This window comes from Panthera onca (genome assembly GCF_046562875.1).
Source record: "Panthera onca isolate mPanOnc1 chromosome E1 unlocalized genomic scaffold, mPanOnc1 haplotype 2 h2.Chr16_ul_5, whole genome shotgun sequence".
Taxonomy (NCBI): domain Eukaryota; kingdom Metazoa; phylum Chordata; class Mammalia; order Carnivora; family Felidae; genus Panthera; species Panthera onca.
This window is the reverse complement of record NW_027675819.1, coordinates 256,661-284,641: the sequence shown is the minus strand read 5'-3', so window position 1 is coordinate 284,641 and position 27,981 is coordinate 256,661. Positions and strand designations below refer to the sequence as shown.

The 27,981-nt window shown below is 44.2% G+C and overlaps 2 protein-coding genes and 1 long non-coding RNA gene across 6 annotated transcripts in view; 2 read left to right on the top strand and 1 right to left on the bottom strand.

Moving 5' to 3' along the window:
• Positions 1-416: 416 nt before the first annotated feature.
• LOC144614257 (leucine-rich repeat-containing protein 37B-like) lies at positions 417-4,790 on the top strand. Of its 2 annotated transcripts, XM_078436997.1 has the most exons (3): positions 417-795; positions 3,456-3,970; positions 4,180-4,790. In XM_078436997.1, the coding sequence occupies exons 2-3, from the start codon at positions 3,514-3,516 to the stop codon at positions 4,473-4,475; spliced, it is 753 nt and encodes a 250-aa protein (XP_078293123.1). In that variant the 5' UTR covers positions 417-795; positions 3,456-3,513; the 3' UTR covers positions 4,476-4,790. The 2 variants fall into 2 exon arrangements, 1 of the variants encoding a protein (XP_078293123.1); XR_013551880.1 differs by lacking the exons at positions 3,456-3,970; positions 4,180-4,790 and adding an exon at positions 2,952-3,207.
• Positions 4,791-4,828: 38 nt separating this feature from the next.
• LOC144614253 (uncharacterized) overlaps positions 4,829-27,981 on the top strand; it is a 50,568-nt gene continuing 27,415 nt past the window's right edge. Inside the window, exons 1-3 of the mRNA XM_078436986.2 lie at positions 4,829-11,173; positions 13,438-13,509; positions 18,781-18,852. Coding sequence (XP_078293112.1) covers positions 5,694-11,173; positions 13,438-13,509; positions 18,781-18,852 — 5,624 coding nt within the window. The 5' untranslated portion in view covers positions 4,829-5,693. The remainder of the gene's footprint in view (positions 11,174-13,437; positions 13,510-18,780; positions 18,853-27,981) is intronic.
• LOC144614262 (uncharacterized) lies at positions 12,106-26,109 on the bottom strand. Of its 3 annotated transcripts, none has more exons than XR_014137185.1 (3): positions 24,267-26,109; positions 23,517-23,571; positions 12,106-12,270 (listed from the first exon to the last, which is right to left on the bottom strand). It is a non-coding gene; the product is annotated as an uncharacterized LOC144614262 (long non-coding RNA). The 3 variants fall into 3 exon arrangements; XR_014137183.1 differs by lacking the exon at positions 12,106-12,270 and adding an exon at positions 17,299-19,462; XR_014137184.1 differs by lacking the exon at positions 12,106-12,270 and adding an exon at positions 17,299-19,302.

Genomic DNA, 27,981 nt, shown 5'->3' with positions numbered 1-27,981 from the left:
GCGCATTCTCTCCCTCCCCCTCCCCCTCCCCCTCCCCCTCCCTCCAAAGCATTGTTCATCGTATCTGGTGGGATTTTGTTTCCGGGGAGTAGACACTTGCCTTGTTTCTAACATGAAGTATCAGCTATAGTCCATGGTCTGTATTCCAGAACTCACACTGACCTCTACCTAATGCCTTACTGTCTAGTCATCTGATTTTGAACATTGTTGTTTCCATAGTTTTAACTTCCTGTGTCATTATTCCTTAGTTCCTATCTCTTAAGATGATAGCGTTTTTGAACCACACAGTTGTTAACTTCATGTGTATTTTTTCACACATAGTTATGATTAAAAACTGAAGTGTGAGATGAGAAAACTTCTAGGGAAATGCTTTTATTTTCTGCTTTTATAAATAAAAAGAATGTGTAGTTATTGGGTGCTATCATTGTATACAGCTAGTTTTAGAACAAGGAAAATTCTGAATTGATCTTGTTAACTTTATTTTTTAAATGTTTATTTTTGAGAGAGTAAGCAGGGGAGAGGCGGAGAGAGGGGGACAGAGGATCTGAAGTGGGCTCTAGTGCTTACAGCAGAGACCCCAGTATGGGGCTTGAACTCATGAACCATGAGATCATGACCTAAGCTGAAGTCAGACGCTTAACTGACTGAGCCATCCAGGCGCCCTCTTTTTTTTTTTTTTTTTTTCCAATCCTTATTCACTTTATTTCAGAAAGTGGTAAAATAGCTGTGGAATACAGACCCTGTGAAGAGATCACAGATGCCAGTACTGAAGACGAGCTGCAGGATTTAATTCAAGTATGTGGAGATTAAAGTTCAAGGGTGACATAGCCACTGTAGCCATAATGTAAAGCAACCAGCAGAATTTGGAAGACTTTGGCATTAGCTCTATCATCCTTTGGGAAATGTGAAACTCAAAAACTGCTTTTGACTGCAGGGGATTTCTGGGGCTTTTCCTGAAGTCCTGACCCTTGGCTCTGACCCCTTATTTGAAATTTGGAGAGCAAATTTCATCAGAGCACTCCCACAGTTGTGGACATAGGAGAGGACACAAGCCTTTTAGAGCTCCCCTCAAACAGAATCTCAAGGATTTGGGAACAGAGTAACTATGGCCTTAAATGTGATTATACTACAGCGTTTGAAACCATTATGCCATTCAAATAGGATGTATCACCCAGATGTCGGCATCTCATATATATCTTGCGTGAATATCTTGCTGAAGAACTTTTCTGTAAATCACTCACATGGATGTCCTGAATTAGGGATTAAGTTGCCGAAATAATTTCTAAAAAAAATTTTTTTTTTACATTTATTTATTTTTGAGACAGAGAGAGACAGAGCATGAACGGGGGAGGGTCAGAGAGAGAGGGAGACACAGAATCTGAAACAGGCTCCAGGCTCTGAGCTGTCAGCACAGAGCCCGACGCGGGGCTCGAACTCACGGACCACGAGATCATGACCTGAGCCGGAGTCAGCCGCCCAACCGACTGAGCCACCCAGGCGCCCCGCCAAAATAATTTCTAAAAGAAAATAGTAATGTGCCACATACAGAATGTTAAAAAAAAAAAAAAAAAAAAAAAAGCAAAAATGTGTTTCAAGTCATTGAGAGATTAATTTGGGGCTAGATTTGTGAATTTTTTTTTTTCGATTTTTTTTTTTTAATGTTTATTTATTTTTGAGAGTGAGAAAGAGCGTGAGCTGGGGAGGGGCAGAGAGAGAGGGAGACGCAGAATCTGAAGCAGGCTCCAGGCTCGGAGCTGTCAGCACAGAGCCCGGCGCGGGGCTCGAACTCACAGACTGCGAGATCATGACCTGAGCCGAAATCAGGCACTCAGCCAGCTGAGCCACCCAGCCGCCCCTCGATTTCTGAATATTTAACTCACCCCACAGTTGCAAAGTTTGTTTTGAAGGGAAGAGAGTGGAGAAAGAGAAGATGGTTACTTTCTGAAAAAGCACTGGAAGATTTTTCGTGCAAAATAATAATGTTAATTGAATCTAAATCAAACCAGTCGAGGAAACTTCAGACGTTTCCAAGTTTAGGCTTTGAGAAGTCTCGCTTCCTGGGGTGCCTGGGTGGCTCCATAGGTTGAGCATCCGACTCTTGATTTTGGCTCAGGTCACGATCCCAGAGTTTGTGGGGTCAGCCCCACGTCGGGCTCTGTGCTGAGCATGGAGCCTACTTGGGATTCTCTCTGTCTCTCCCTCTGTCCCTCTCCTCCGCTCACGCTTTCTCTCTCTCAGGAAAAAAAAAAATTAAAAAAAAAAAGTCTAGCTTCCTGAAAAAGGTGAAAAGATGAGAAAAAGATTCAGCATTGATGCTAAAGATTTCAGAAACCTGATTATAGCAACAGATCCATTCCTGCATGAGGCCAGTCTTGGAATCAGTTCCATATAAAAACTATTCCTGTGTGCTAGACATTGGGATTAAGATAAAAACCCCCTCTCTCTTGCATTTTACATGCTAGAGGTTGTGCCAGACCATAAGCAAGGACTAAAAATACATTAGAAAAGGGGCTGTGAAGGAAGTAAACTGAGTGCTAGTTGCAGTATTTCAAGAAAATTGTTTAACACGCTGACTATAACATCCTAAGTGCCTTCTCCATGTGGGCGCACAGAGTGGACCTCTGAAAAGTGGCGTTGTTACTTTTTCTAGATCAATGGCTATGTCCAGTCAAGATGAGATGGGGGAAGTTTTCCCACCCAGTGTAAATAAAGGGCTAGAATTGGTTTCCGGCCCTCTTTCCCAGAATGAATTGCTTAGCACTCCCCCCAAACTCCTCCTACAGACATTTAGGGGCCATCGCAGATTCAGTGGTAGGCCCCCATCTAACAGAGTGGTGAATTAATAATCAGCTATGGGTACTGAGAATTTAGAGGAAATGGCAACATTTTAGAATATCTGACTGTGAAGTGTGTTCTCCTCCCCATCGCCCTAACTGGTGCTTATTTTGCAGGTCAGCTACTTTTCTTGGAAGCAGTATGGCCAGGGGGAGGAAGAACGTCTCTCGGATTTAAGCTTTGAAGAGCAAGAGTTCAAATTGCTAGAGCTGGACTAGCATTTTTTAATTTCCCAGGATGCCAGGTCCTGTGGCTTCCTTGGAAGCTCTGCTCCACTCCCCCACCCTTCCACCCCTCAGAGCTGCGGGAGTGCGGGGCCACCCAGATCTGAGTCCAAGTACTACCTTGCTGTGAGCAGCCCCGGGCCGGGGAGGGGGGGGGAGGGGGGAGGGGGGGAGTGGGGGGGAGTGGTGGCCTTTGCAGGGTGGAGGGAGGCCTGGGCCCCAAGTGATTCTGGGAAAAGGGCCCGCTCTGCTGGTGCGGAGCCCATCTCCAGGGAGCTAATAAAGGTGGCGTAATTAAAGACGTCATTAAGGGTGGGACGTGGGCGGGGAGGGCGCACAGTTGCTAACTGCGCGTGCGCATCACGGGGCTGCCATAATGGTTTGGCTCCCGCTCAGGGCCCAGCGCCAGTACCCCACTCGCCTGGGTCGCTGCACCCCGGAGCCTCCGCGTGTCATGTCCCGGCTGCGCCTGTTGGCCCCACTGCTTCTCTTTATGTGGCAACCGTTGTGGCTGCTGGTCCAGGCAGCTCAGCCTCCGGAGTGGGCCCTGGACCCTGCCCAGCTGACTTCCGACCCCCTGGAGGCGGCTGAGCCCTGGTCTTCTCGCTCCTCTGATCCCCCACCCGAATCGCCCCAGGCACTTACACGCCCAGCTGAGCCGGGGGGCTTTAATTACCCGGGGTCCTCTGCTCCAGCCCAGATGTTGGCCCCGCCTAAGGAGTTGACCGAGACTTTGGTTCCATTCCTGGACACGGTTTCGTTTGGAGAACTACCCCCAGGGCCAGATGAGGATCTGAATGACCAGCTAACCCAGCATCAAAGGCTCCCAGAGGTGGTTCCAGTGCCAGGTTGGGATCAGAATCAGACCATAGCTCCGCCTCCTCAACTCAAAAGTAAGACTAAAACTGTAGGTTTATTTTTTTTTTTATTTATTTTTTTATTTTTTAATATATGAAATTTACTGTCAAATTGGTTTCCATACAACACCCAGTGCTCATCCCAAAAGGTGCCCTCCTCAATACCCATCACCCACCCTGCCCTCCCTCCCACCCCCCATCAACCCTCAGTTTGTTCTCGGTTTTTAACAGTCTCTTATGCTTTGGCTCTCTCTAAACTGTAGGTTTAGATCAGGCTGAAGATCACCAGTCATTTGAAATACTTGTTCCATCTCTGGATAGTCAGAGTTCAAAGCCAACAAAGTTTATTGTTTCACCCCTAAACCTGAAGAAAGATCTAGCTCAGCATCGAAGGCTTGCCAAAGTTGTTAGAACTCCAAACCATTTTGCAAATAAAGAGCACCTACAACAACAGCTGCAGGATGATTATTTAGATTCCAATATGGGTCTCCTGTATCCTGAGGAGAACCTACCTATGGGTTTCCCAGGGGGACTGAAAGGGCGGGCCTACGCCGGCTGACTCCATCTTGTTCTGTGTTCTCCACCTTGAGTGACTATGTCCCCGACATGACCCCTTTTCCGGGAAATTCACAGAAACCTCAGACTGCGCCTCCTCCCCTTGAGTAACCTCCCGCTCACCCGTTCAAACTTTCTGATCAAAACACGCCCAGCGACCTGCGTAACAGGACTCCGACCCTTCCCCAACCAATCGGCTGAGGCCACGACCCTTCCCCAGCCAATCGGCTGAGGCCACAGCCATTACCTCACCAACTGCCCCTAGACCCCTATAAAACCTTTGTGCTTTTGAAACTCGCTCTCTCTCCCTGGTATCTCACCGCTGCGTCGGTGCAGGTAGGGAATTGAGCTCGAGCTAGCTCGAATAAAGGTTCTTTTGCTTTTGCATTGGACTCGGCTCCCTAGTGGTCTTTGGGGATCACGAATTCTGGGCATAACAGGACCAGATCAACTTCCAAACTTCTCTGAGGAGGCTGAAATTCCTCCACCCTTACAGAAGACCCCAAATCATCTAGAGTCCCCTGAGGAAGCTGAATCTTTTTTGCCCCAAGGGGAGGCTCAGGCTCAGCATCCAGAGCCCTCTGAAGAGACAGAACCATCTCTACTTGAGCAGGAGGCTCCATCTCAGCGTCCAGAGTCCCTTAAGGATGGAAATTCAGCAAACCCACAAGAGGCCCCAGCTGAGCCTTCAAGTACCCCTGAAGAGGTCGAACCTTCTTCAGTCCAGCAGGAAGCCTCAGCTCACCCTACAGAGGCCCCCGAGGAAGTGGAACCTTCTCCAACCCCCCAGGAGGCCCCTGCTCAGCCTCCAGAGCCATCTAAGGACATCATATCTCAACTGTTAGCACATCATGAAGTAAATGTGCTATCTCCAAGTCAGAGTGAAGCTCAGAAGCCAAGCTTCCCCAATGTCACTGTTAAACCTCTGGATCTTACCATAACTCTAACTCAGCCTGCGGAGCACCCTGAGGAGGCTGGACCTACCCCAGTCCAGCAGGAGGCCCCTGCTCAGCCTGCAGAGCGCCTCGAGGAGGTTGAACCTACCCCAGTCCAGCAGGAGGCCCCTCCTCAGCCTGCAGAGCGCCTCGAGGAGGTTGAACCTACCCCAGTCCAGCAGGAGGCCCCAACTCTAGTTCCAGAGTTCCCTATCGAGTATTTAACTCAACTTGCAGTAAGTGATGAGGTGACATCTCTACCTCTAGGTCAGTATCCAGATTATTTAATGTTTCCCAGGGTTATAGGTAAGCCTTTAGATGTGGAATTTACCACAACTCCAGGGCCTGATAAAGGTGTTGAATCTTCTATAGCCCAGCAAGAGGCCCCACCTCAGCCTCTTGAACATACTGAGGAAGCAGAACTTTCTCTAACCCAGCAAGAGACCTCGGGTAAGCCTCCAGAGGAGGTTGAGCCTTCAAGTGAGCAGGAGACCCCAGGTCAGCCTTCCGAGCCTCCTGGGGTGATTGATCCTTCTCTAAGGCAGCAGGAGACCCCAGCTCAGCCTTCAGTGCCTCCTGAGGAAGGTAAGCCTTCTCTAAGCAAACAGGAACCCCCAGCTCAGCTTCCAGACCGTTTTGGAGAAGCTGAACTTTCTCCAACCCAGGAGGAGGCCTTAGCTCAGCTTGCAGAGCTCCTTAATGAGGCAGAATCTTCAACCCAGCAGGAGACTCCAGCTCAGTCTCCAGGGGAGATAGAATCTTCTGCAACCCTGCAAGAGCAACCAGCTCAGCCTCCAGAGCTGCCTTCCAGGGAGGTGGAACCTTCTCCAACCCAGCAGGAGCACCCAGCTCAACCTCTATGGCATCATAAGATGACAGTTTCACCTCCAGGTCACTACCATGATCAACATTTAAACCTGCCCAATGTCAGTGTGAAACCTCCAGATGTGCAGCTTACCATGACTGCAGAACCCACTACAGAGGTGGGACCTTCTGCAGTTCGGCACGAGACTATAGCTCAGCCCTCAGTGCCTCTTAATGTGGAACCTTTTGAAACCCAGCATGAAGCCCCAACTCTGCCTCCACAGTCCCCTGAGGTTGAATCTTTGCCAGTCCAACAGGAGACTCCAACGCAATCTCCAGAATCTACCACACAGGAGAAACTTCCAACACAGCAGGAGACCCCAGTTCAGTATCCAGAATATCCTGGAGAAGTTGAACCTTCTACAACCCAGCAGGAGGCCCTAGCTCAGCAATCACAGGCCCCTGAGGAGGGTGAATCATCCTCAACCCAGGAGGAGGCCCCGACTCAGCTTCCAGAGGCCCAGGAAGAGGGTGAACCTTCCCCTCTCCAGGAGGAGGGCCAGGGTCAGCACCCACAGGCCTCCGAGGGGAGTGAACCACCTACAACCCAGGAGGAGTCCCCAGCTCAGCATCCACAGACCCCTGAGGAAGTTGAATCTTCAACCCAGCAGGAGGCTCCAGCTCAGTATCCTCAGGCATCAGAGGAGGGTGAGCCTTTTCCAACCCAACCAGAGACCCCAACTCAGTATCCAGAGCCCCTTGAGGGGACTGAGCCTTCTCCAGCCCAGTCAAAGGCCACAACTCAGCATCCAAATCCCCTTGGGGAAGTTAAACCTGCAACCTATCAGGAGGCCCCAAGTCAGCATCCACAGACCTCTGAGGAAATTAACCCTTCTGCCACTCAACAGGAAGCCACAGCTCAACATCCAGAGCCTTCTGGTGAGGTTGAACCTTCTCCAACCCAACAGGAGGCCCCAGCTCACTCTCCAGAGCATCAGGTGGTAACAGTTTTTCCTCAAGGTCAGAATCAAGCTCAGCTCCTGCTGTTGCCTAATGTCACTGTTAAACCTGTGGATTCCTCAGTTACCATGACCTCAGAATCCACTAATGAGGTTGAAGCTTCTCCACTCCGAGAAGAGGCCTCAGCTCAGTCTGCAGTGTCCCCTGAGCAGTTGGAACCTTCTCCAATCCAGCAGGAGGTCCCACATCAGCATCCAGCTGCCCCTGAAAATGTGGAATCTTCTCCAGTCCAGCATGAAGTCTCAACTCCACCCGAAGATTTTCCTGAGGAAATTGAACTTTCTCCAAGCCAGCAGGAGAGCTCAGCTCTGCCTCAAGTGCCTGTTGCAAGTATAGAACCTTCTCCAATCCAGCAAGAGGTCCCAGCTCAGGAACCAAAGCCCAATGAGGGGGTCGAGTCTTTTCCAGTTCAGTATGAGCATCCAGCTCAGCCTCCAGGGTCCTCTACAGATGTTGTAGCTCAGTCTCCAGTACAGCATGAGGTGACATTCTCACCTCCAGGTCCAGGTGAAGATCAGCATCCAGTGTTGCCTAATATCACAGGTAAACCTGTGGATCTGAGGATTTTCCTAAGTCCCCAGGCAACTAAGGAGGTTAAACATCTTCCAGTGCAGCAGGATGTCCCTGCTCAATCTCCTATTCCCCCTGAGAAAGTTGAATTTGCTCCAGCTCAGTCCAAGCATCTTTCCCAGTCTCCAGAGTCCCCTGAAGATGAGTCTTCTCCAGGCCAACAAGAGGTCCTAGCTCAGACTCCAGACCCCCCTAAGGCTGTGGACCCTGCTTCAGGCCAACAGGAGGCCCCAGCTCAGTCTGTAGTCCCCCAGCTGGCCCCAGCTCAGCCTTCAGAGCCTCCTGAGAAGGTAGAACCATCTCCAGTTCAGCAGGAAGTCCCAGCTCAGCCTTCAGAGCCCCCTAATGAGGCAGAATCTTCTCCAACCCCGCAGGAGGCCCTGGTTCAGTCTCCTGTCCCCCAGCAGGCCCCAGCTGTATCTCCTGAGCCCCCTAAGGAGGTAGAACCTTCTCCCACACTGCAGGAGGCCCCAGCTCAGCCTTCAGAGCCCCCTAATGAGGCAGAGTCCCCAACCCAGCAGGTGGCCCCAGCTCAGTTTCCAGTCCTCCAGGAGTCCCCAGCTATATCCCCTGAGCCCCCTAAGGAGGTGGAACCTTCTCCCACACCTCAGGAGCCCCCAGCTCAGCCTTCAGAGCCCGGTAATGAGGCAGAATCTTTTCCAACTCAGCAGGGAGCCCCAGTTGTATCCCCTGAGCCCCCTAAGGAGGTAGAACCTTCCACACAGCAGGAGGCCCCACCTCAGCCTTCAGACCCTCCTGAGAAGGTGGAACCATCTCCAGTCCAGCAGGAAACCCTATCTCTACCTCTCGAGCCACTTAAGGAGATAGAACCTTCTCTAACACAACAGGAGGTACAAGCTCAGCCTTCAGAGGCCCCTGAGAAGGTAGAACCATCTCCAATTCTGCAGCAGTCTCCAACTCAACCTCCGGAGCCCTCTAAGGAGGCAGAAACTCCTCCAGCCCAGCAGGAGGCCCCAGTTCAGCCTCCAGAGCCACCTGAGGAGGTTGTAGCACAACCTCCAGTCCATAATGAGGTGACAGTTCCACCTCTAGGACAAGAGCAAGCTCAGCATCCAAACTTGCCCAATGTTACTGTTCAGCCTGCTGACCTGGAGCTTACTGTAACTCCAGAACCTACTGTGGAGGCTGAGCAGTCTACAATCATGCAGCAGACTATAGCTCCTCCAGAGGACACTGAGGCGACACCTCCACATCCAGAGCAGGTCCAGGCTCAGCATCCAAATTTGACTGAAGTCAGAGTTCAGCCTTTAGACCTGGAACTGACCATAACTCCAGAACCCACTACAGAGGTTGAAACTTCAACCACGCAAGAGATCCCAGGTCACCCTTCAGAGCCACCTAAGGAGGTTGTAGTTCAGCCTCCACTGTTTCAGGAGGTGACAGTTCCAACTCCAGGTCTGGATCAAGCTCGTCATCCATCGTCACCTAATGTAACAGTTCAGCCTTTGGACCTAGAGCTTACCATAACTCCAGAACCCCCTATGGAGGTTAAAGCTTCTACAGCCCTGAAGAAAACTACAGCTCCTCCAAAGGACCTTGAGGTAACATTTGCACATCTAGAGCAGGTTCAGGTTCAGCATTCAACCTTGAATAAGGCCACAACTCAACATTTGGACCTGGGGCTTACTATAACTCCAGAATTCAATAAGGAGATTGAACTTCCTCTACCTATGCAGGAGACTCCAATTCAGCCTCCAAAGCCACCTGAGGAGGTTATTGGAGCTCAACCTCCAGTATATCAGGAGCAGACTGTTCTGACACCAGGTCAGAATCAAGCTCAGCATTCATCACTCCCCAATATAACAGTTCGACCTTTGGACCTGGAGCTTACCATAACTCCAGAGCCCACTGTGGAGGTTAAAACTTCTACAGTCCTGAAGAAAACTACAGCTCCTCCGAAGGACCTTGAGGTGACATTTCCACATCTAGAGCAGGTTGAGTCTCACCATCCGACCTTGACTGAGGTCACAGTTCAGCCTTTGGACTTGGAGCTTACCATAACTCCAGAATCCACTACAGAGGTTGAACCTTCTCCAGCCATGCAAGAGACCCCAGATCAGCCTCCAGAGCCGCCTAAGGAACTTGTAGCTCAACCTCCAGTATATCAAGAGGCAGCAGTTCCAACCCCAGATCAGGATCAAGCTCAGCGTCTGTGGTTGCCGAATGTAACAGTTCAGCCTTTGGACTTGGTGCTTACTGTAACTACAGAACCCACTACGGATGTTAAACATTCCTCAGCCCTGCAGCAAACTACCGCTCCTCCAAAGGACCTTGAGGTGACATTTCCACATTCAGAGCACATTCAGCATCCAACCTTAACTAAAGTCACAGTTAAACCTTTGGACCCAGGGCTTACCGTAACTCCAGAATCCACTACAGAGACTGAACCTTCTCTAACCATGCAAGAGACCCCAACCCAGCCTCCAGAGCCACCTAAGGAGGTTGTTCAGTATCCGTCCCAACAGGAAGTGACAGTTCCTACTCCAAGTAAGGATCAAGGTCAGCAACCAACATTGCCCAGTGTCACAGCTCATCGTGTGGACTTGGGGCTTACCATAACTCCAGAACCTACTACAGAGGCTGAACATTCTACACCCGTGAAGGAGACTACAGCTCCTCCTCCAAAGGACCTTGAGGTGACACTTGCACATCCAGAGCAGGTTCAGAGTCAGCATCCAAACCTGACTGAAGTCACAGTTCCACCTATGGACCTGGAACTTACTGTAACTGCAGGATCCAGTGTGGAGACTGAACCTTCTCCAACCATGCGAGACACCCCAACTCAGCCTCCAGAGCCACCTAAGGAGGTTGTAGTTCAATATCCATTCCAGCAGGAAGTGACAGTTCCAACTCCAAGTAAGGATCAAGGTCAGCATCCAGCATCACCCATCATCCCATTTCGTCATGTGGAGCTTACTATAACTCCAGAACCTATTACAGAGGCTGAACATTCGACAACCCTGAAGAAGACTACAACTCCTCCCCCAAAGGACCTTGAGGTGACACTTGCACATCCAAAACAGGTTCAGAGTCAACATCGAAACCTGACTGAAGTCACGGTTCCACCTATGGACCTAGAAATTCCTGTAAGTCAGCAACCAGAGTCATTTGAGACAGGTTTTCCTCCAACAACTGAACATCCTGTGGTGCATTTTGTAAAGTATACCTCAGAAAAGGCATACACAACTTTAACTTGGCAACCAGAACAGAATGCCACCACAGACCTCAAAATATGTGAGCGCTGTACCTGCAAAGAGGAGACACTGTCGTGTGTTGGTCTCAGCCCACAGCAGAGGCTCCGCAGAGTGCCCGTGCTGGAGCCCGACACCTACAACGGCACCTTCACCATCTTGTAAGAATCGCCTTTACTTGTTTGTTCTCTGCCTCCTGCTTGACATGGCAGTCTCTTCCTCAATGTCGTCCTGGGCCTTCCTCATCTCCCCAACCACGTTGACTGACTTTCTGTTTTTACCTTTTCTTTGTCAACTATCCCTTATCTTCATTTTCCTTTTTACTACTGTTCGCCCTTCTGCAATCTTTTACTTGTAATTGTCCTTATTCTTTTTCCTTATCCAATTTTTAGCCCCATTATTTCATTCCTTAACCTCTACTCTCCCATTTTTGCTCCATCCTCTATAATAGGATACAACAGAGTAGTGAAGAGTAGAGATTCTGGAACTAGATTGCCTGCGTTTGGGCCGAGGTCTGTCATCTATTAGCTTTGTGACTCAGTTTCCTTTTCTGTGAAATGGAAATTATGATAGTTACCATCTCATGGGACTATGGTGAGATCTAGATGAGGTAATACATATGAAGCACTTGGATCAGTGCCTGGCGAAATATGAGTGTTAGCTGTTATTATTTTGATTCCCCAGACCTCATCTTTGACGCCCGGCCTTCCACATACAGTACTCAGTTTGGGCCCAACCCAAGAGTAAGTACTATGGGCGCCACACTAGGATGAAATCGTCTTCAGAACATGAAATGACAGGTGGGAAGAAAGGAAATGGTCATAAAAAGGGAGGTGGCATGTAATTAAGTACTAAAAGAGGTACCATGGGTGTTGGAATTCAGCAGACTCTGTAATCAGCGGAGTATGGAGGTCAGGGAGAGCTGCATGGATAAGCTAACACTTTAGCTGAGACTTAAAGAGTGGCTCTGATGTGTTAAATAGAGAAAAAATGGGTATAAGTCTAGGCAAAGGCACGGCTGCAGGAATGATCAGGAATTAAGAATTAGGTTAAGCAGTTAAAGGTCCAATTACGAGAAACCTTGACTATCAGCTAGAGAGGTTTGAACGTTAGATTCTGAGTTATAGAGAGCCATTGAAAGTTTTCAAGCATGAGATATACAGAACGCTGAAACAGGATTATTTTCAGTTCCCCATATAGGCCGATCTGGAGAGGAGAGCTTGATCCAGCGAGACCAGATAGAATGTTCTAACAAAACCTGGGAATAAAGTAACAAGGGGCCGACTCAGAGTGGCTGAAAAGAGTAGAAAGAAAAGCCTTGAGAGCACTGCAAAGGAGGAAGTGACAAGATAGACTAACTGATGACAGTCGCGGGTGGGGTGTGCACGGGAAAGAGAAAACTCAGATATTACTCTGAAACTTCTGTCCCAGATAAGAATGATGGAAGTTGAGGCATCTTTTACCAGGGAACACAGAGCAACCAGAAGGCTTCAGGTTGACTGGAAATGTCCACCAGGCACATGGGCAGATGGGTATCTGTTTTGAATTTATTCCTGACTCCCCTGAAAAAAATGTGTATATAAACTGACCAGGTAAGCTGTTGCTGAGGGAAGAGGACAAAACTAAAGGTAAAGATTCAAAGTCATACGCAGAGTTAGCGGTTGAAACTGAACCTCAGGCATTTAATAGCTTCTCTTAAACATGTGTAATTCATGGATACATGAATTATCATGGATACTTTTTTTTGTTTTTAATGTCACAGGTATAGAGGATAAAACGTGAAAATCCCACCCCACCCTCCCTACCACTCATAAGATAACTCCTGTCACCTTTTTGGTGTGTGTCCTTCCTTCCCATCTCTTTCCTTTGCATTTTTTCCTAATTTCCTAATGAGGGGATACTTTTTAATTCCTTGCCCAGTGATTTGTTGCTTTTCCCTATACAATATGTCTAAGAAATCTTTCCATGTTAGTTATTCTAATTTCTAACTTCCCTTATCCTTCTAACACCTAGAGAGGTTTCAGTAGAGGGCTTCTTTACATTTGTTTGCTGATAATGGTAAATTCTTTACCATTTTTTTCGTTGAATTATTATTTTCTCATTGATTTGTGGAAGGAACCATTTTAGACACATAAGTGATTTGGGGAAAAAAAATACTTATCTCCAGAGTAATTAACAGGCGTTATCTACCCAAGGAATGGAACAAATAGGAAGTTCAGGTTCTAAGGAGCTGGCTTGTTTGTGCCAGTGGCCCCACGCTATCTCTTTATTAATTGCACCACCTGGGATGCTGATAGCCGCGGAAATTAGAAAGTTGGCATTTACTGCATTGGAATATTCCCCACAAGGTTGCCAGTGATTCTTTTATTTATTCTGTTCATTCCTTTCCTACCTATTCAAGGATCTGAACTGTGTTTCTTCACAGAAATTTCCAAGGAAACTCTATTTCTCACATTGATGAAAATGTATGGAAGGGATACCGTTGGGCTGAGAAACTGTGAGTATATTCTCTCCAAATACGAATACAAAAAAAAAAAAAACAAAAAAAAAAAACTAACTGCATTCTAAGGTCCTTCTTGGTCCAGAACTTTGAAGTCAGTAGCTCTGAGGAAAGGTGTTTCCCCTTCCATATCCCAACTCGACCTCTACCGATTGCAATTCTGTGTTAATTTTTTTTTTAACGTTTATTTATTTTTGAAACAGAGAGAGACAGAGCATGAACGGGGGAGGGTCAGAGAGAGGGAGACAGAGAATCTGAAACAGGCTCCAGGCTCTGAGCTGTCAGCACAGAGCCCGACGCAGGGCTCGAACTCACGGACCGCGAGATCATGACCTGAGCTGAAGTCGGCCGCTTAACCGACTGAGCCACCCAGGCGCCCCATCTGTGTTTATTTTAAAAATTAAATTTGGCAGGTTCCCTTTAAAATTAGAATCAATTTCAACTTATTTTCCATTATACAAGGAATACGTGATTATAGTCTCAATATATAAAAATGAAATAACAGGGGGGCCTGGGGGGCTTATTCGGTTAAGTGTCCAACTTCGGCTCAGGTCATAATCTCAACGGTTCGTGGGTTCAAGCCCCACGTTGGGCTCTGTGTTGACAGCTCAGAGCCTGGAGCCTGCTTCGGATTCTGTCTCCCTCTCTCTCTGCCCCTCTCCTGCTCATTCATTCCCTCTCTCTCTCTGTCTCAAAAATAAATAAACATTAAAAAAAATTTTTTTGATGAAATAACAGATCTAGTGAACACCTGCCTTATGTTCTAATCCCCCCACTGCTGGGATAGCCACTACTCTGGATTTAGTATATATCCTTCCAGACCTTTTTCCATGCATTTGCCTACATACATATTTACAGCAAAATAGGTTTGTTGTGTGAGTTTCTTATCTTTTTTTTACATAAATTGTAACATCCTACAACTCGATTCTTTTGCTTCGTGGTATGTCTTAGACTTTTTTTCTTCCAGTACATAGAGGGTTACCCCATCCATGCAAGCTGCTGCATAATATTCCATAGTATGAGTGTATTACGATTTAGTAATTCCCCTCCTGATGGATGTTTAGGCTGTGTCCAGTTTTCTTATTACATGCATTGCTGCATGGACCACCTCATACATGCATCTTTGTGTACGTGGGTGGGTATTTCTGTAGAATAGATCCCTGGAAATGGAACTGTTGGGATGAAGACGATGTCGATATATACAATTTTAATTGCCCTCAAAAAAGGTGTGCCAATTTACACACCAATCCATACACCATGACAGCATTCATTTCCTCCTACCCTCCCACTCTTGGATATTCTCCATTTCTTGGCTGATCTGGTGGGTGAATAAAATGGGTCCCTTCTGAATTTGAATTTTTCTGATTACGTATACATTTAAATATCTCTGTATGTTTCCTGGGCATTTGTGTTTCTTGTCTGAATTTTCTGTCCTTTGCCAATTTTGTTGTTATCTTTTTTTTAAATTGATTTGTAGAAAAAGTCAGTGTAGACACAAGTAATTTTGGAAACAATATTATACTCAAAGTAACTGACTGACATTTTTCATGACAGATTGTGTGTCATATCATTAGTTCAACTTGGGTAGATAAGTCATAAATGACTTCTGAATTAATAATAAAAGACATAACAGTCATAGTAATCTAAATGTAGGGATTATGATCCCCCTAAAGTAGATTCCCCCCTGCCCCTTAGTCTGATAACCTTACTGGTAAGGGACAAATGGTAGAACAAGGTAGTTGTTTTCTTATGAATTTTATGAATTTCTTAAATACTATATATAGTTTATATTTTCTCATGATAGTATCTAACTTGGAGATCTTATTTCCCAAACTTGTAAGAAAAATGAAAGTAATTTGGCACAAGGAACAAGAGAGAGTGGAGAGAGTGGGTAGGCTGAGGGACAGGGGTAGGAGAAAAACTTTGAATTGTGTATTATATACCTTTGGAATTCTGAGCCATGCAAATATATATTACCTATTAAAAAAAATAAACTGAAATTAAAAAAATATTTTTTGAAAAGCGTGTATTTGGTAGTTTATATACTAGAAGATGAATCTGGTAAGATTTGATGATTCTTAAAAAATTTTTAAATGTTTATTTATTTTTGAGAGAGAGAGAGAGAGAGTGAGAGTGAGTGAGCAGGGAAGGGGCAGAGAGAGAGGGAGACACAGAGTCCTAAGCAGGCTCTAGGCTCCGAGCTGTCAGCACAGAGCCTGATGTGGGGCTCGACCCCACAAACTGTGAAATGATGACTTGAGCCGAAGTCAGACACTGAACCAACTGAGCCACCCAGGTGCCCCAAGATTTGATGATTTCTAATTCAGCTTGAGGGTTATGCCTTGTAAGACAGAAGTTTTTAACTATGGGTCAATAGTCCCCTGGGGCAGGATTTTTAACCTTTTTTTCTATATATCAAATTTTTAAAAAAATTTTTTTTAACATTTATTTATTGCTGAGAGACAGAGCATGAACAGGGGAGGGGCAGAAAGAGAGGGAGACACAGAATTGGAAGCAGGCTCCAGGCTCTGATCTGTCAGCAGAGAGCCCAATGTGGGGCTCGAACCCACGAACCGTGAGATCATGACCTGAGCTGAAGTTGGACACTTAACAGACTGAGCCACCCAGGCACCCTTCTATATATGTATTGATGATCTGCAGAAGCTTATGTTCTTGGGATGATGTTTTCAAATGTATAATAAGTTAAAATATATAGGAAAAGGAAATTATGTGGAAATAGAGTTTTCAAAAAATTTTTAAAAAGATTAGTGATATAGCAATAAATCTGCTTCTGTTAGAATATTAAATAACAAAATATAATGGTACGCCTACTAACTATTATAACTTCAAGGTACTGATGAGAATAAATGATATTTTGAGATATCCATGCCAAATATGTGATATGAAAATATCTGATTTCTGCTGGGGACCAAATTAACTACACTAATCTGTGGTTTGTTGCCTACATTCATAATGGAAGGAAATGCTAATTCTAGTTAGAGGTTTGTGAAAATAGAGATGTGATTCTATTTCCCATCCAAGTTTGGCACCCACAAATTCAGTCCATTCTATTCACGGACCTGAGCCCTAAAGGGATGGTCTGCAAATTGAAATCGCATGCACACCTTTGCACGTATTCAAGAAAGTGCAGTTTTCTAGGGAAAGGGTCCATTCCATAGCTTTTATGAAATTCTCAAAAGGTTCTTGTCTCAAAAGATTGAGTCACAAATTGGGGCGGAGGTGGAGAAAGACATTTGTTTTCCTGTGAAGTTGTACTTATTCTCATAAATGATGATAAATGAATGATTTGTTTTAATTAAAAGTAGTATATTTGCAAATTGATACCTGTCACTTTCTGAATTCATTCAACAAATATTTATGGAGCATCTCCTATGTCCCAGGAACTGTTTTACATGCCAGGGATATAAGCCCAAGAACAAAACTGACCAAATATCCCACTTGTCAAGGGGTTTACAAATATATAATATAAAAACAAATATGTAAATATAATAAATACATAGAATTTCAAGTATTGGTAAGAAATCAGTGGCCAGATCTCTCAAGTTTTCTAATTTATTCAACGACCGTTTCTGCTGCTCATAGACTGAGTTTTTTACTAATGATAATACTTTTCATTCATATAATCTTGAGTTGGTTCTTTTTATTAGATGTACTGTTTACCTCTGTCTGAGGATATATTAATGATGCCATTCTAAATTTTGTATACTGTTTAGTTTTGAGAGAGAGAGAGAGTGAGAGACAGAGTGCAAGTTGGGGAGGGGCAGAGAGAGAGGGAGACACAGAATCGGAAGCAGGCTCCAGGCTCTGAGCTTCAGCACAGAGCCCAGTGCAGGGCTTGAACCCATGGACTGCAACCTGAGCCGAAGTCGGATGCTTAACCGACTGAGCCACGCAGGTGCCCCATTAATGTTGGTATTCTCAAATCCTTTTGTGTTTTCTCTGTTAACTGTGTCATTGACTATAAGCTGTTATATTTGTTTTTTATTTTCTGTCCTGAATAGAATTGGCTTTCTCACTCCATTTGGTCATTCCTGAGTGCAATTTATCTTTGTAGTTGAGATTTGACTTGCTTCTGTTTTCTGGTCCTAAGGAAGAGGTGAAATGAACCACGGGGCTTGTTATTGGTGACAGGTCCCCCTGAGAGTTAAAGAAGAGGTGGGAGGTGACTTCTAATGGCTAGTCAGAGTGTATACCCTTCCTCCAGGGTTCTGGGACCCTGCCCCCTTCTAACACCAATGGCTCCTGCCTGGAAGAAAACACCCTTTGCTGCCAGATCCAAGGAGGAAGGATGTGGGGTTGATGTGCTGTCCTTGGTCCTACTGCAGTATCCCAGCTAATCACCCTGTAGGTGGCTCCAAGGCATTTCTGGTGGGGAGTGTTTGTAGAGCTACTCCCTTGGCTTTGAGCTAAGGTTGTGGATTTTCTAATTGTATCTTTTCTAATCATCCTTAGGGACTTTGGTGGAGTTTGGAGTTTGGTAGAGACTTGGCATGTTTCAATCTGCCAGCTTGAAATAGCACAACCTCTTAGGAAGACAATTTTGTACCCCTGTTAAATCCTGGAGAAACTTAGGCAAATGTGTACTAGGATATAAACAGAAAAATGTCCAAAGCAGCACTGTTTATAATAACTAAAAATTAGAAAAATCTAGTATCCACCAACAGTAGAATGAACAAATAGTGTTACACGGGTATTTACTCTATACTTATTAAACTGAGCATTTATGTTATGTGCATTTTATGCACATTTTTAGTTCTCACAGATATTTTTTAGATGGGGAAAAAAATTAGATGGCTTTACTTGTAGCACTGATATGGTTATAAATAGGGCTTCCACAATAAAATTTGGGAAAAGAGAGGAGGAAGTGGCAGTTCTGTCCATGTTTTTGCCACTCAGGGCTGGGTTCTAACAGAGATTTTGTGATCCAGAGAGTAGGCATTAAATGTACATTTTGGTGTGAAGAGTGGATAGGGGTGTGTGTGTGTGTGTGTGTGTGTGTGTGTGTGAGAGAGAGAGAGAGAGAGAGAGAGAGAGAGAGAGAGAGAGAGAGAGAGGGAGAGACAAAGGAGTATGTGAGAAGAAAAGATTTGAATCAAACAGCAGAGATCACCATCCCTACATTAAATAAGAATTAGTGTATTTGGTGGCACCATTACCCAGGTTTCTCTCACATCTAGCGGTCCTGTGTAGCAAATAGTTGTAGTTATTTTTGCATTTTGACCCAGAAATGACCTTTTCATTTTGCAGAATTCTCAGGGACAATTATCTGACCGAATTACATAAAGACACATTTGAAGGCCTGCTATCCCTCCAGTATTTGTAAGTTAATCAGTTCATCATTTATTATGAGTTTTTAGTTATATTATTTATTAAAAAATACAGGGTTCAAATTGGATAATTGCAACAATTTCTTCTAACAGTAGAATTCTATAATTCTCTATAGTGGAATTCTATAATTCTCTCTATTAAATTCTATAACTCTGTAAGTCTGTGGGGACCCAGCCCATCTCTAGCATTAAATACCTCCTATGCATTTTCAACTTTTTAATTTTATAGACAAGATATAGGAAAAAGCCCTTCAGTTGTAGAGGAAAAGGGGTAATGAAGTCTGAGCAATTATGGACACCCATATGAACCTTGTTATGTAAGTGTTCATATACCATCTGCTTTTATTTATATTTATTATTTGTGGCCCATGGATCAAATCCTGTGTATGGTCTGTCTTGATACAACCTATGAGTTCAGAATGATTTTCATGTTCTTAAAGGGCTGTAAAAGAGAAAAGAAGAGAAAGAAACAGAGAATATGTGACAGAGACCGTATATGGCCTGCAAAGCCTAAAATATTTACTGTCTGGCCTTTACAGAAAAGGTTTGAAAAAGTTGGCTTAGTAAAATGAGAGGAATTGAAGTTAACCTCAAATTGTCACCTACAAGACAAGAAAATATAGAACACTTACATTAATTTGAATGCCATTAACCCAGAATTTTTAAATAATTTAATCTAAATTAAATATTTAAATATTAAATATTTAACTAAGCAGGTGAATTATGTAAGCAGTATTACCAAGTACATATTAAATTATTAAGAGATTAAGGATTTCAGTGTGGGAAATTTTATTAGTTTATTTTTTTATTATTATTTTTTATGTCATTTATTGTTAAGTTAGCTAACATACAATGTGCACTTGGCTTCAGGAGTAGATTCCTGTGATCAGTGTGGAAATTCTTATGCCACCATAAAAATAGATGTTTAAAATGATGGTTAAGGGGTTGGGGCTCCTGGGTGGCTCAGTTGGTTGGGCGTCCGACTTTGACTCAGGTCGTGATCTCACAGTTTGTGGGTTCGAGCCCCGTGTCGGGCTCTGTGCTGACAGCTCAGAGCCCGGAGCCTGTTTCAGATTCTGTCTCCCTCTCTCTCTGCCCCTCCCCCACTCATGCTCTGTCTCTCTCAAAAATAAATAAACATTAAAAAAATGATGGCTAAGGGGCACGTGGCTGTCTCAGTCATTAGAGTCTGCAACTCTTGATCTCGAGGTTGTAGGTTAGAGCCCCATGTTAGGTATAGAGATTACTTAAAAAAAATGAAATCTTTAAAAATATAATGATGGTTAAGTGGTATAGTTAGAAATGTTTACACTAAACAAACATCAGAAATGCCTCTAACTTCGCTAATTACAGAATAAACATCTCTCCAGCCTCATTGTCAAGGAAGAAATGTTTGCATATATCTCTGTACATTAGACATACAGAGATACTAATGTTCTTTGCTATGGAGGTTCAGTGTTTATTCTTTGTCCATGCCATGCAAAGCTGTGTGTTTCATTAATCCTTTTTAAAAAATTTTTTTAATGTTTATTTATTTTTGAGAGAGAGAGAGACAGAGTATGAGCAGGGTAGGCACAGAGAGAGAGGGAGACACAGAATCCGAAGCGGGCTTCAGTCTCTGAGCTGTTGGCCCAGAGCCTGATGCGGGGCTCGAATTCATGAGCAGTGAGATCATGACCTGAACCGAACGAAGTCAGATGCTCAATCGACTAAGCCATCCAGGCACCCCTCATTAATCCTTATTAATGATGTGCTTTAGAAAATAGATTCTTCTTGCAAATGTGGAAGGCTTAAGGGTAGTGAGTAAAAAGAATCTCATATGACACTAAAAATAGCCCTTCAAATTATCAAACCTTCCAAGTCTTAGGGGACAACCACTTTGTATTGGTCTTCTTGGCTACCTCTGCCATCTGGGCTCCAAACGTTACAAACACAGTTTGGAGAAAACCAAAAGAGACAAACTGCGCAATGGATAGGGCCTTTCATTATTTCTACTATGAGGTACTTTGTAAGCCAATTATTTCATGTCAGGTGAAGTGTTCTCATTCATTCATTCAAAAAAAATGTGAATCAAAACCTAAAAAAGAATGTGACAGGCCCTATGCCCAGTACCATAGGCACGCAGATGGTTAAGACAGGCTTCCCACCCTTGTAGGAACTCATGATTTCACAGGGAAAATAAACAGAAGCTTAAACCATAATGCCTAAGCACTAAATGGATGATGAAGCACTGACAAAGTGCAGAAGAGGGAGCCACAAAGTCGTAAAACCACATTTCTTTTCAGTCGTTTTGCTCCTTCTACTCACTACCCAGCTGTTAATTTATTTTATAAATATTTGAGTTTGTTCTTTGTCCATGCATCAGTTTTAAACACAGTAGACAACGCAGATGAGCAAGACTAGTCCATACTTTCATGGAGTTTATGCCCAGAGGAAATGGAATGCCAGAATAACTATATTAAGAAGAAATTGGGGCACCTGACCGGCTGAGTCAGTAGAGCATGCGACTCTTGATCTCAGGGTCGTGAGTTCAAGCCCCAGGTTGGGCGTGGAGTCTACTTTAAAAAATTAAAAGAAGGAGAAGAAGGAGGAGGAGGAGAGGGGGAGGGGAAGAAATGGATTTGGGCAATGAGAAGTATAAGTTGTTTTTGGAACACAGAAGAGGGGGGGAAGACTTCAAGTTGGATCAGGGAAGTTACTAGAGAAATACTGTTTGAACAGAACCTTGAATGGCTATGACGTATCATCAGATAGACATCTTGGGAAGAATATGCTTGCAAGATAGAGTGAGTGAAAGGCAAAATGCAGGAGAAATTTCTTTGGTATCTGTAGAGTAGGAAACTAGAGCCGGATTTAGGATTTTGAAGGCCTTGGATAATATGCCAGGCTACCGTGTTATCACAGCAGTGCTCTAGGACAAACTTTAGACTGCACCAGGGTCACCGGGAGGCCTTGTCAGAACACAGGTTCCACCTCCACAGTTCCTGATTCACTCAGTCCAGAGTAGAGCTGAGAATTTGCATCTTGAGTAAGTTCCCAAGTGACTCTGATATTTGAGAACCACTCCTGGAGAATTAATCTGGTGACTGTGTGCAGTATAGATTAGAATGGGAGAGACCAGAGATGAAAATGCCAGTCAGAAGATGGTGGTACCCATGTAGGTGGAAAGTGAGGGACTCGGCTGAAATCCATGGAAATAAGAGGGTCAACCATAATCAAGAATGGGTGTTTCCAAATAAAAATCCAGGACCGTGTTGTTTTTTTGTTGGCCCCACTTGCAGCTGAAGCAATTGATAAATTCATAGACCGTTTAGGCAACGTACAACCAAAAATAAATTTCTATTAATATGATAATATAATTCTGAGTTCGTTCAAAGTTAGGTATTGATTAGAGGAGTAACTTCTTTTCAAGTTAAATGAAAAGGTATCTTTTACCTCTTCTGGTATTGACTTGGTGTCAAGAAATAGAACTAAACCAGGAAGGTGTGCTAATGTGAGAATATCCCTTTTAATATTAGAAATTATATGTGGCGATCACAACTTTGAGCTCATAATTTAGAAATTGATGAGGCCACAAACAGTCATTTAATCAATTCTTCTGCTCTCAGGAAACATTACTTCCAAGATCTATCAAGATCTATAGTTGTATATTTTATGTATGAAGATCACAAAGGTGAGACTCTTAAGAAAGGTGAGGACAGGGTTAGGGGCTCTGGAAGGTTCAAATAACAATTCCTAATACTCAGAGTTTAGCCAAAAGCTACTTATTCAATACTACCATCCTACTAATTAGATATCTTATAGCTAATTGAGGCAATATTTTCCTTTTCCTTTTCCTAGAGATTTATCCTGCAATAAAATACAATCTATTGAAAGACGTACATTTGAATCACTACCTTTTTTGAAGTTTATGTAAGTTACAAATATAAATTCATTATATTTGGAATTTGTATTAAACTTAATTGTAAACCTCTTTGTTATTCATTTGGAATGAATGAAACTTTATTAGTCGAAAGCTACTAAAATTATGTAGCAAATCTTTTTTGTCTGTGGCAAAGTTTGGTGTGAGAGTTATTATAGAGATCAGAGTGAATCGTTCTAGAGCAGCAGTTCTCTGCCAGGGTGATTTTGCATCCAGGTGACACTTGGTAGTGTCTGGAGACATTTTTGATTGTCAGACTGTAGATGTGCTCCTGGCATCTAGTGGGTGGAGGCCAGGGCTGCTGTCACACCCTACAGTTCACAGGGCAGCACCCCCCCCCCATAACAAAGATTATCCAACCATAAATCTCAACAGTGCTAAAGTTGTGAAACGTTTTTCTAGAGAAATAAACTTACTTCTCTAGAAAAAAATACTTACTTAACACAAGTTATTTATTGAGCATTTACTGATTTGTATCTAATGCACCACATGTATAAACATGAAAGTATAAATCTTTCATGCAAATATTTTTTTAAAAAGGCAAGTATCTTTCATAGTGAGATTTCTTTAGTGTATGGAGAGAGTATTGTGGTTATGTTTCATTATCTATAAATTAGAATCACTGCCAAAGGATAAATATTCTGAAAGAATATCTTTTTTTTCTCTTTGTTTGTGTCTTGTTTTTTGTGTGTGTGTGTGTGTGTGTGTAGAAATCTTGGTTGCAATTTACTCACCGAACTGAGCTTTGGAACATTTCAGGCCTGGCATGGAATGCCGTTTTTACACAAGCTGTAAGTGAAATAGAAAATGAATACATGTAAAAAAAAAAAAAAAAAAAAACTACATGTAAAAATATCATACAGTGATTGGTTAGGTGTGTGTTAATAAACCCAGTATGAATTCTGGAAAGTAGGTCTTAAAATCCATTTTTTTTTTCAAATGAGGAAACTAAGGTACAAAGAGGCCAAGAGACTTGTCTTAACTCCTAAATGGCACTCTCTGCCCTCCCTCGTACCCAGCTTTGTGTGGGCAATGAAAGCCCCAAGCAAGTAACACCCAAGTCAGTATTATCATGGGAATTCGTGACAGTGATGCTTCCCCAAGGTGTGCATGGTCCTTGAAATCCACTTTTGAATTTAACTTTGATTCCTGCTCATGTGCAAGTTTCCTATGCAAAAGAGAACTTCAAAGAACTAAGTTTAGCACAGAGTTCTCCAGGCAGCAAAAGGTGTGGGTGCTTCTTGAGCCATCAGGAAAGCAGAAAGAACTCCTGAATGCCTGCCACAGGGCACTGCTCTCCATGTGTTTTCTTTCCTGACCACTCTTCAATTAAGAAGTGTGTTATTCCCTTTCAGCCGGAAAATTCTGTGATTTCTCTGTAAAAAAGCAAATCATACTGGACGTGTTCAGTGGCCTGAGGGGGATTTTTAGACTCAAGGTTGAAGACCCTCCTCTAAAGCAGACGCTGGAAAAGACTGTCTTACTGTCTTGTGGTTCAGAAATCCGATTTCACAACTTATCTTCCATTAGATGAAAGTGTTTACGGTGTGTCCGGAGCTGGAGTAAGTTCCTGCGGGTGCCCAAGAGCAGGGGCCTCCTCTCTCCTCTCATTAATTTGCTGATGCCTAACTTGGGGAAAGAATACTGAGGGTCAGTTTTTTGTTTTGCCGGCATGCCAGAGAACGGGCTCATTGAGTTTCTCCACCAAGAGGTTTTAGTGGTGTCAATATAATGTCTTAAAACTCACCACCTCTACTAAGCATCTTATAACACCGAGAGTCTCTTCTAAGAATCTGAATTTCATAGTTATGTAGGCAATACAGGACAAAATAGGGTGGAATCCGTTGATAACAATGAATGAATTCATTGAAAAACACTCAGTGCCACGCGCACTCTGTGTCGACAGTGTACTAAGTACTGGGGGTACAAAGAATACACAGGGACTGTCCCCAAGAATCTTTCATACTGGAAGGAGAAAAAGATGGCCGTTGATGGGAAAACGTATGTGAGTCATGCTGGCATCAGTGCAGCAGGGTAACGAGCTGGGGGGTGACAAAGTAGGGGATGGTTGTGGAATAGAAAAGATTTGTCGTGGACAAGGCAACAACTTGCTTGTGTTGAGTTTTCACGTTCATCTTGATGAAGTTTTGGGGAGATGGTGGGGAGTCGGGAGCCGACGGCCAAGAAAGAATTCTTGAACATGTCTTTGGTGCAAAAAGGCGATTTTATGAAAGCACAGGGACAGGACCGTGGGCAGAAAGAACTGCACTGGGGTTGTGAAGAGTGACAGGTTATATGCTATGGAATTGGGAGGTCAAGTCAAAAGGGAAGTCTCCAGAGGGACTGTGATATGTGAAAGAGGACTCCTAAGATACCAGAGGCCTTGCTATTGTCAAGCTAAGGTTGTTTTTCCGTCTAGCAAAGCATTAAGACAGTAGGGAGTTCCTGGAGAAATATTTTATTTGCCTGCCTCAAGTATCTGTCAATAGGCTGCAGGTTATAAGGAAATTTAATTTTACCTGAGATTTCCTTCTTGCCTTTGTTCCCCATATCACTATGGAGGGGTGATGTGGGGGCTCCAGGAAGCTGATTCTGTAGGTTTCTGGCGATTAGGCTATTGATAAGATTGCCTTTTTCTTGTAATTTACTAAGATATTTGTAAACTGATGGAAACTCCTATCTTGCCCGACTGAGATCTCTTATCAGTTAACCATTTGTTTTCTTTCCTTTCCTTTGTCCTCGAGCAGCCAGAATCACACATATCCCACCTGGGGCGGGGGCATGTGCTAACTTGTATCTTGCCCTCAACTTGCCTCATGCTCCCTCATCGATCTTACATGACAGAAAAAGGTAATTAAAGAACCAGAGCTAGCTGGTATTGAGAATAAATTAATACTCATGTCATGTGTGTTATGCCCAGAATTCGTGATCCCCAAATACCGCCAGGGAGCCGAGTCCGATGTAAAAGCAAAAGAGCCTTTATTCGAGCTAGCTCGAGCTCAATCCCCTACCTGCACTGATGCAGAGGTGAGATACCGGGGAGAGAGAGCCAGTTTCAAAAGGACAAAGGTTTTATGGGGGCCTAGGGGCAGTTGGTGAGGTAATGGCTGTGGCCTCAGCTGATTGGCTGGGGAAGGGTCCTGGGGAAGAGTGCTGTTAGGCAGGTGGGGGGGGGGGGTTACTCAAGGGGAGGAGGTGTGGTCAAGGTGAAGGACACAGAACAAGATGGAGTCAGCCGGCGTAGGCCCGCCCTTTCAATGTGGTTTGAATAGAGCTGTACTACTAAAACGAATTCACAGTTAACTTCCAAAAAATTATCACAGTACAGTAAGTGTGTATTGGAGGTTGGGCTCCTTGTTTGGGGCCAAACTTTTCTTTTCTTTTTTCTTTTTAACGTTTATTTATTTATTCTGAGAGAAAGAGAGCATGCGCAAGGGAGATGCCATCCCGTGAATTCAGTCACGTTATTACCTATGTGACTTAATTACTGGGGTGTTTATAAGTTGAAACAATATTTTCTCCAGCATTAAATAAGTTTGTAAACCTTTTGGGCCCCAGCTGAGGTGGATTTATCTTGAACTGACTGAAGCTTAAACTTCAGGTCTTCTCACTTACATAGGCCCCTTCCAAAGTCTTGGGAGGGACCCTCGCAGTTCCTGTACGCATAATTTTGCATGTTTTGATGAGGCAGGATTTCCCAAAGTAGATGAGGTCCAGACCCTACAAGGCCTCGATTCACCCCTGGGTTTCAGGTAATTCTATCTCAGTGAGTTTTTTGAATGAAGCCTCTTAAGTTATTGATAAACACTGAGTGAACACGTTAGCGGTGTGGTAAAGTCTATTTTGAATCTGAAATCCACCTCAAAGCCATGCCAAGAGTTTATTAATAAGGTACCACTTTTTGAATGGTAGTAATAATCCTATTTCTTTCAGATGAAATCAGGAATGAAATATATTATGGAAAACCAACAGTGGTTGATAATCCTAAATGTTAAGTATACTTTTTTTTTCCTGACTTTAAAGTGCTTCTCCTTCATTCACCTACACAGGTGCAGACCGATGGCTTATTTTAAAAAATTCACTTCATTGCTTCTAACAGTACGAGCTCCATGAGTTTAGAAGCCGAAGGACTCTACGATGTAGAAAGGCTGTACCTTATCGGGATAGAGCACATTCACATGCTGGCTCGTCTGTGGTGCATCAGTATTGTGCCAAGAACATAAGCTCTAAGGGAGAATAAGGAAAATCTAAGCCTTACCCCTTTTGAATTATTGTTGAGAATATCGTTGAGGTAGGTGTGGCCACCCTCTGAAGGCAAAGTCGAGCCGCAGTCACAGAGACGCCCTAACGCTCCCCCAGTCAACCGCCATCTGCTTCCTTTTAGACGGCTGCGTGCCCACACAAGTTGACACACTTCAGGATATTGTCATCGCTTTTTGGTATGTACTGGAAATCCTGACAGCTTCTTCTCAGATTCAGAAAGGCATCAACGTTAAGGATGAAGATGACAACTCAGGGCTGTCCTTTTGGGGTGATTTAGGGTAACTTTTATTGTTTTCCGTGTGTGGTAGTTCAGAAGCTTTGCGATAGTCATACCCAACTGTTACTTTTCTTCTCCCAGCTGCATCTGATTCTTCCCACGTATATGCCAAGGCATCTTCTTTCTCTGGGAAGCATGGTAGTTGCTCCTCTGCCCCATATCATTTCTTTAATACCTACCTCTGTTAGGTATTTACTGCGCTCCGGCACTACGCTGAGACCTTTCGCTTGTGCTGCAAGTAAGACAGTGTGTCTTAAACTCTTAGAATAGAGCTTGGCACGTGGGAAATGCTCCGGATGTGGCCCCTCACACGGCACTTCATTTTCGTTTTTCCAGCAACTCTTGTGATACAGGTAGTATCATCCTCATTTCGGGGATGAGGAAGTTGAAACTCAGAGACATCGGGTGACTTGCCTAGGTTCACACTGTCAATAAGTGACAGAACCACTTAAGAAGCTTCGCGAGTAATACAATTCCGCATTCCCTGGCACTAGGTAGGACCTGAATGACAACCGGCCTTTTGGGCGTCGTCCCTTGGAGTCAGCTTCTCACTGGAATAGGACCTTTCGAGCAGGGAGCTCCTTTTCCCTATGCTTCGGGAGCTCCTGGCCATGCCACCTATGGGCATCCCCAGGCTTCCTGCTCACCGCCTGGTGCAA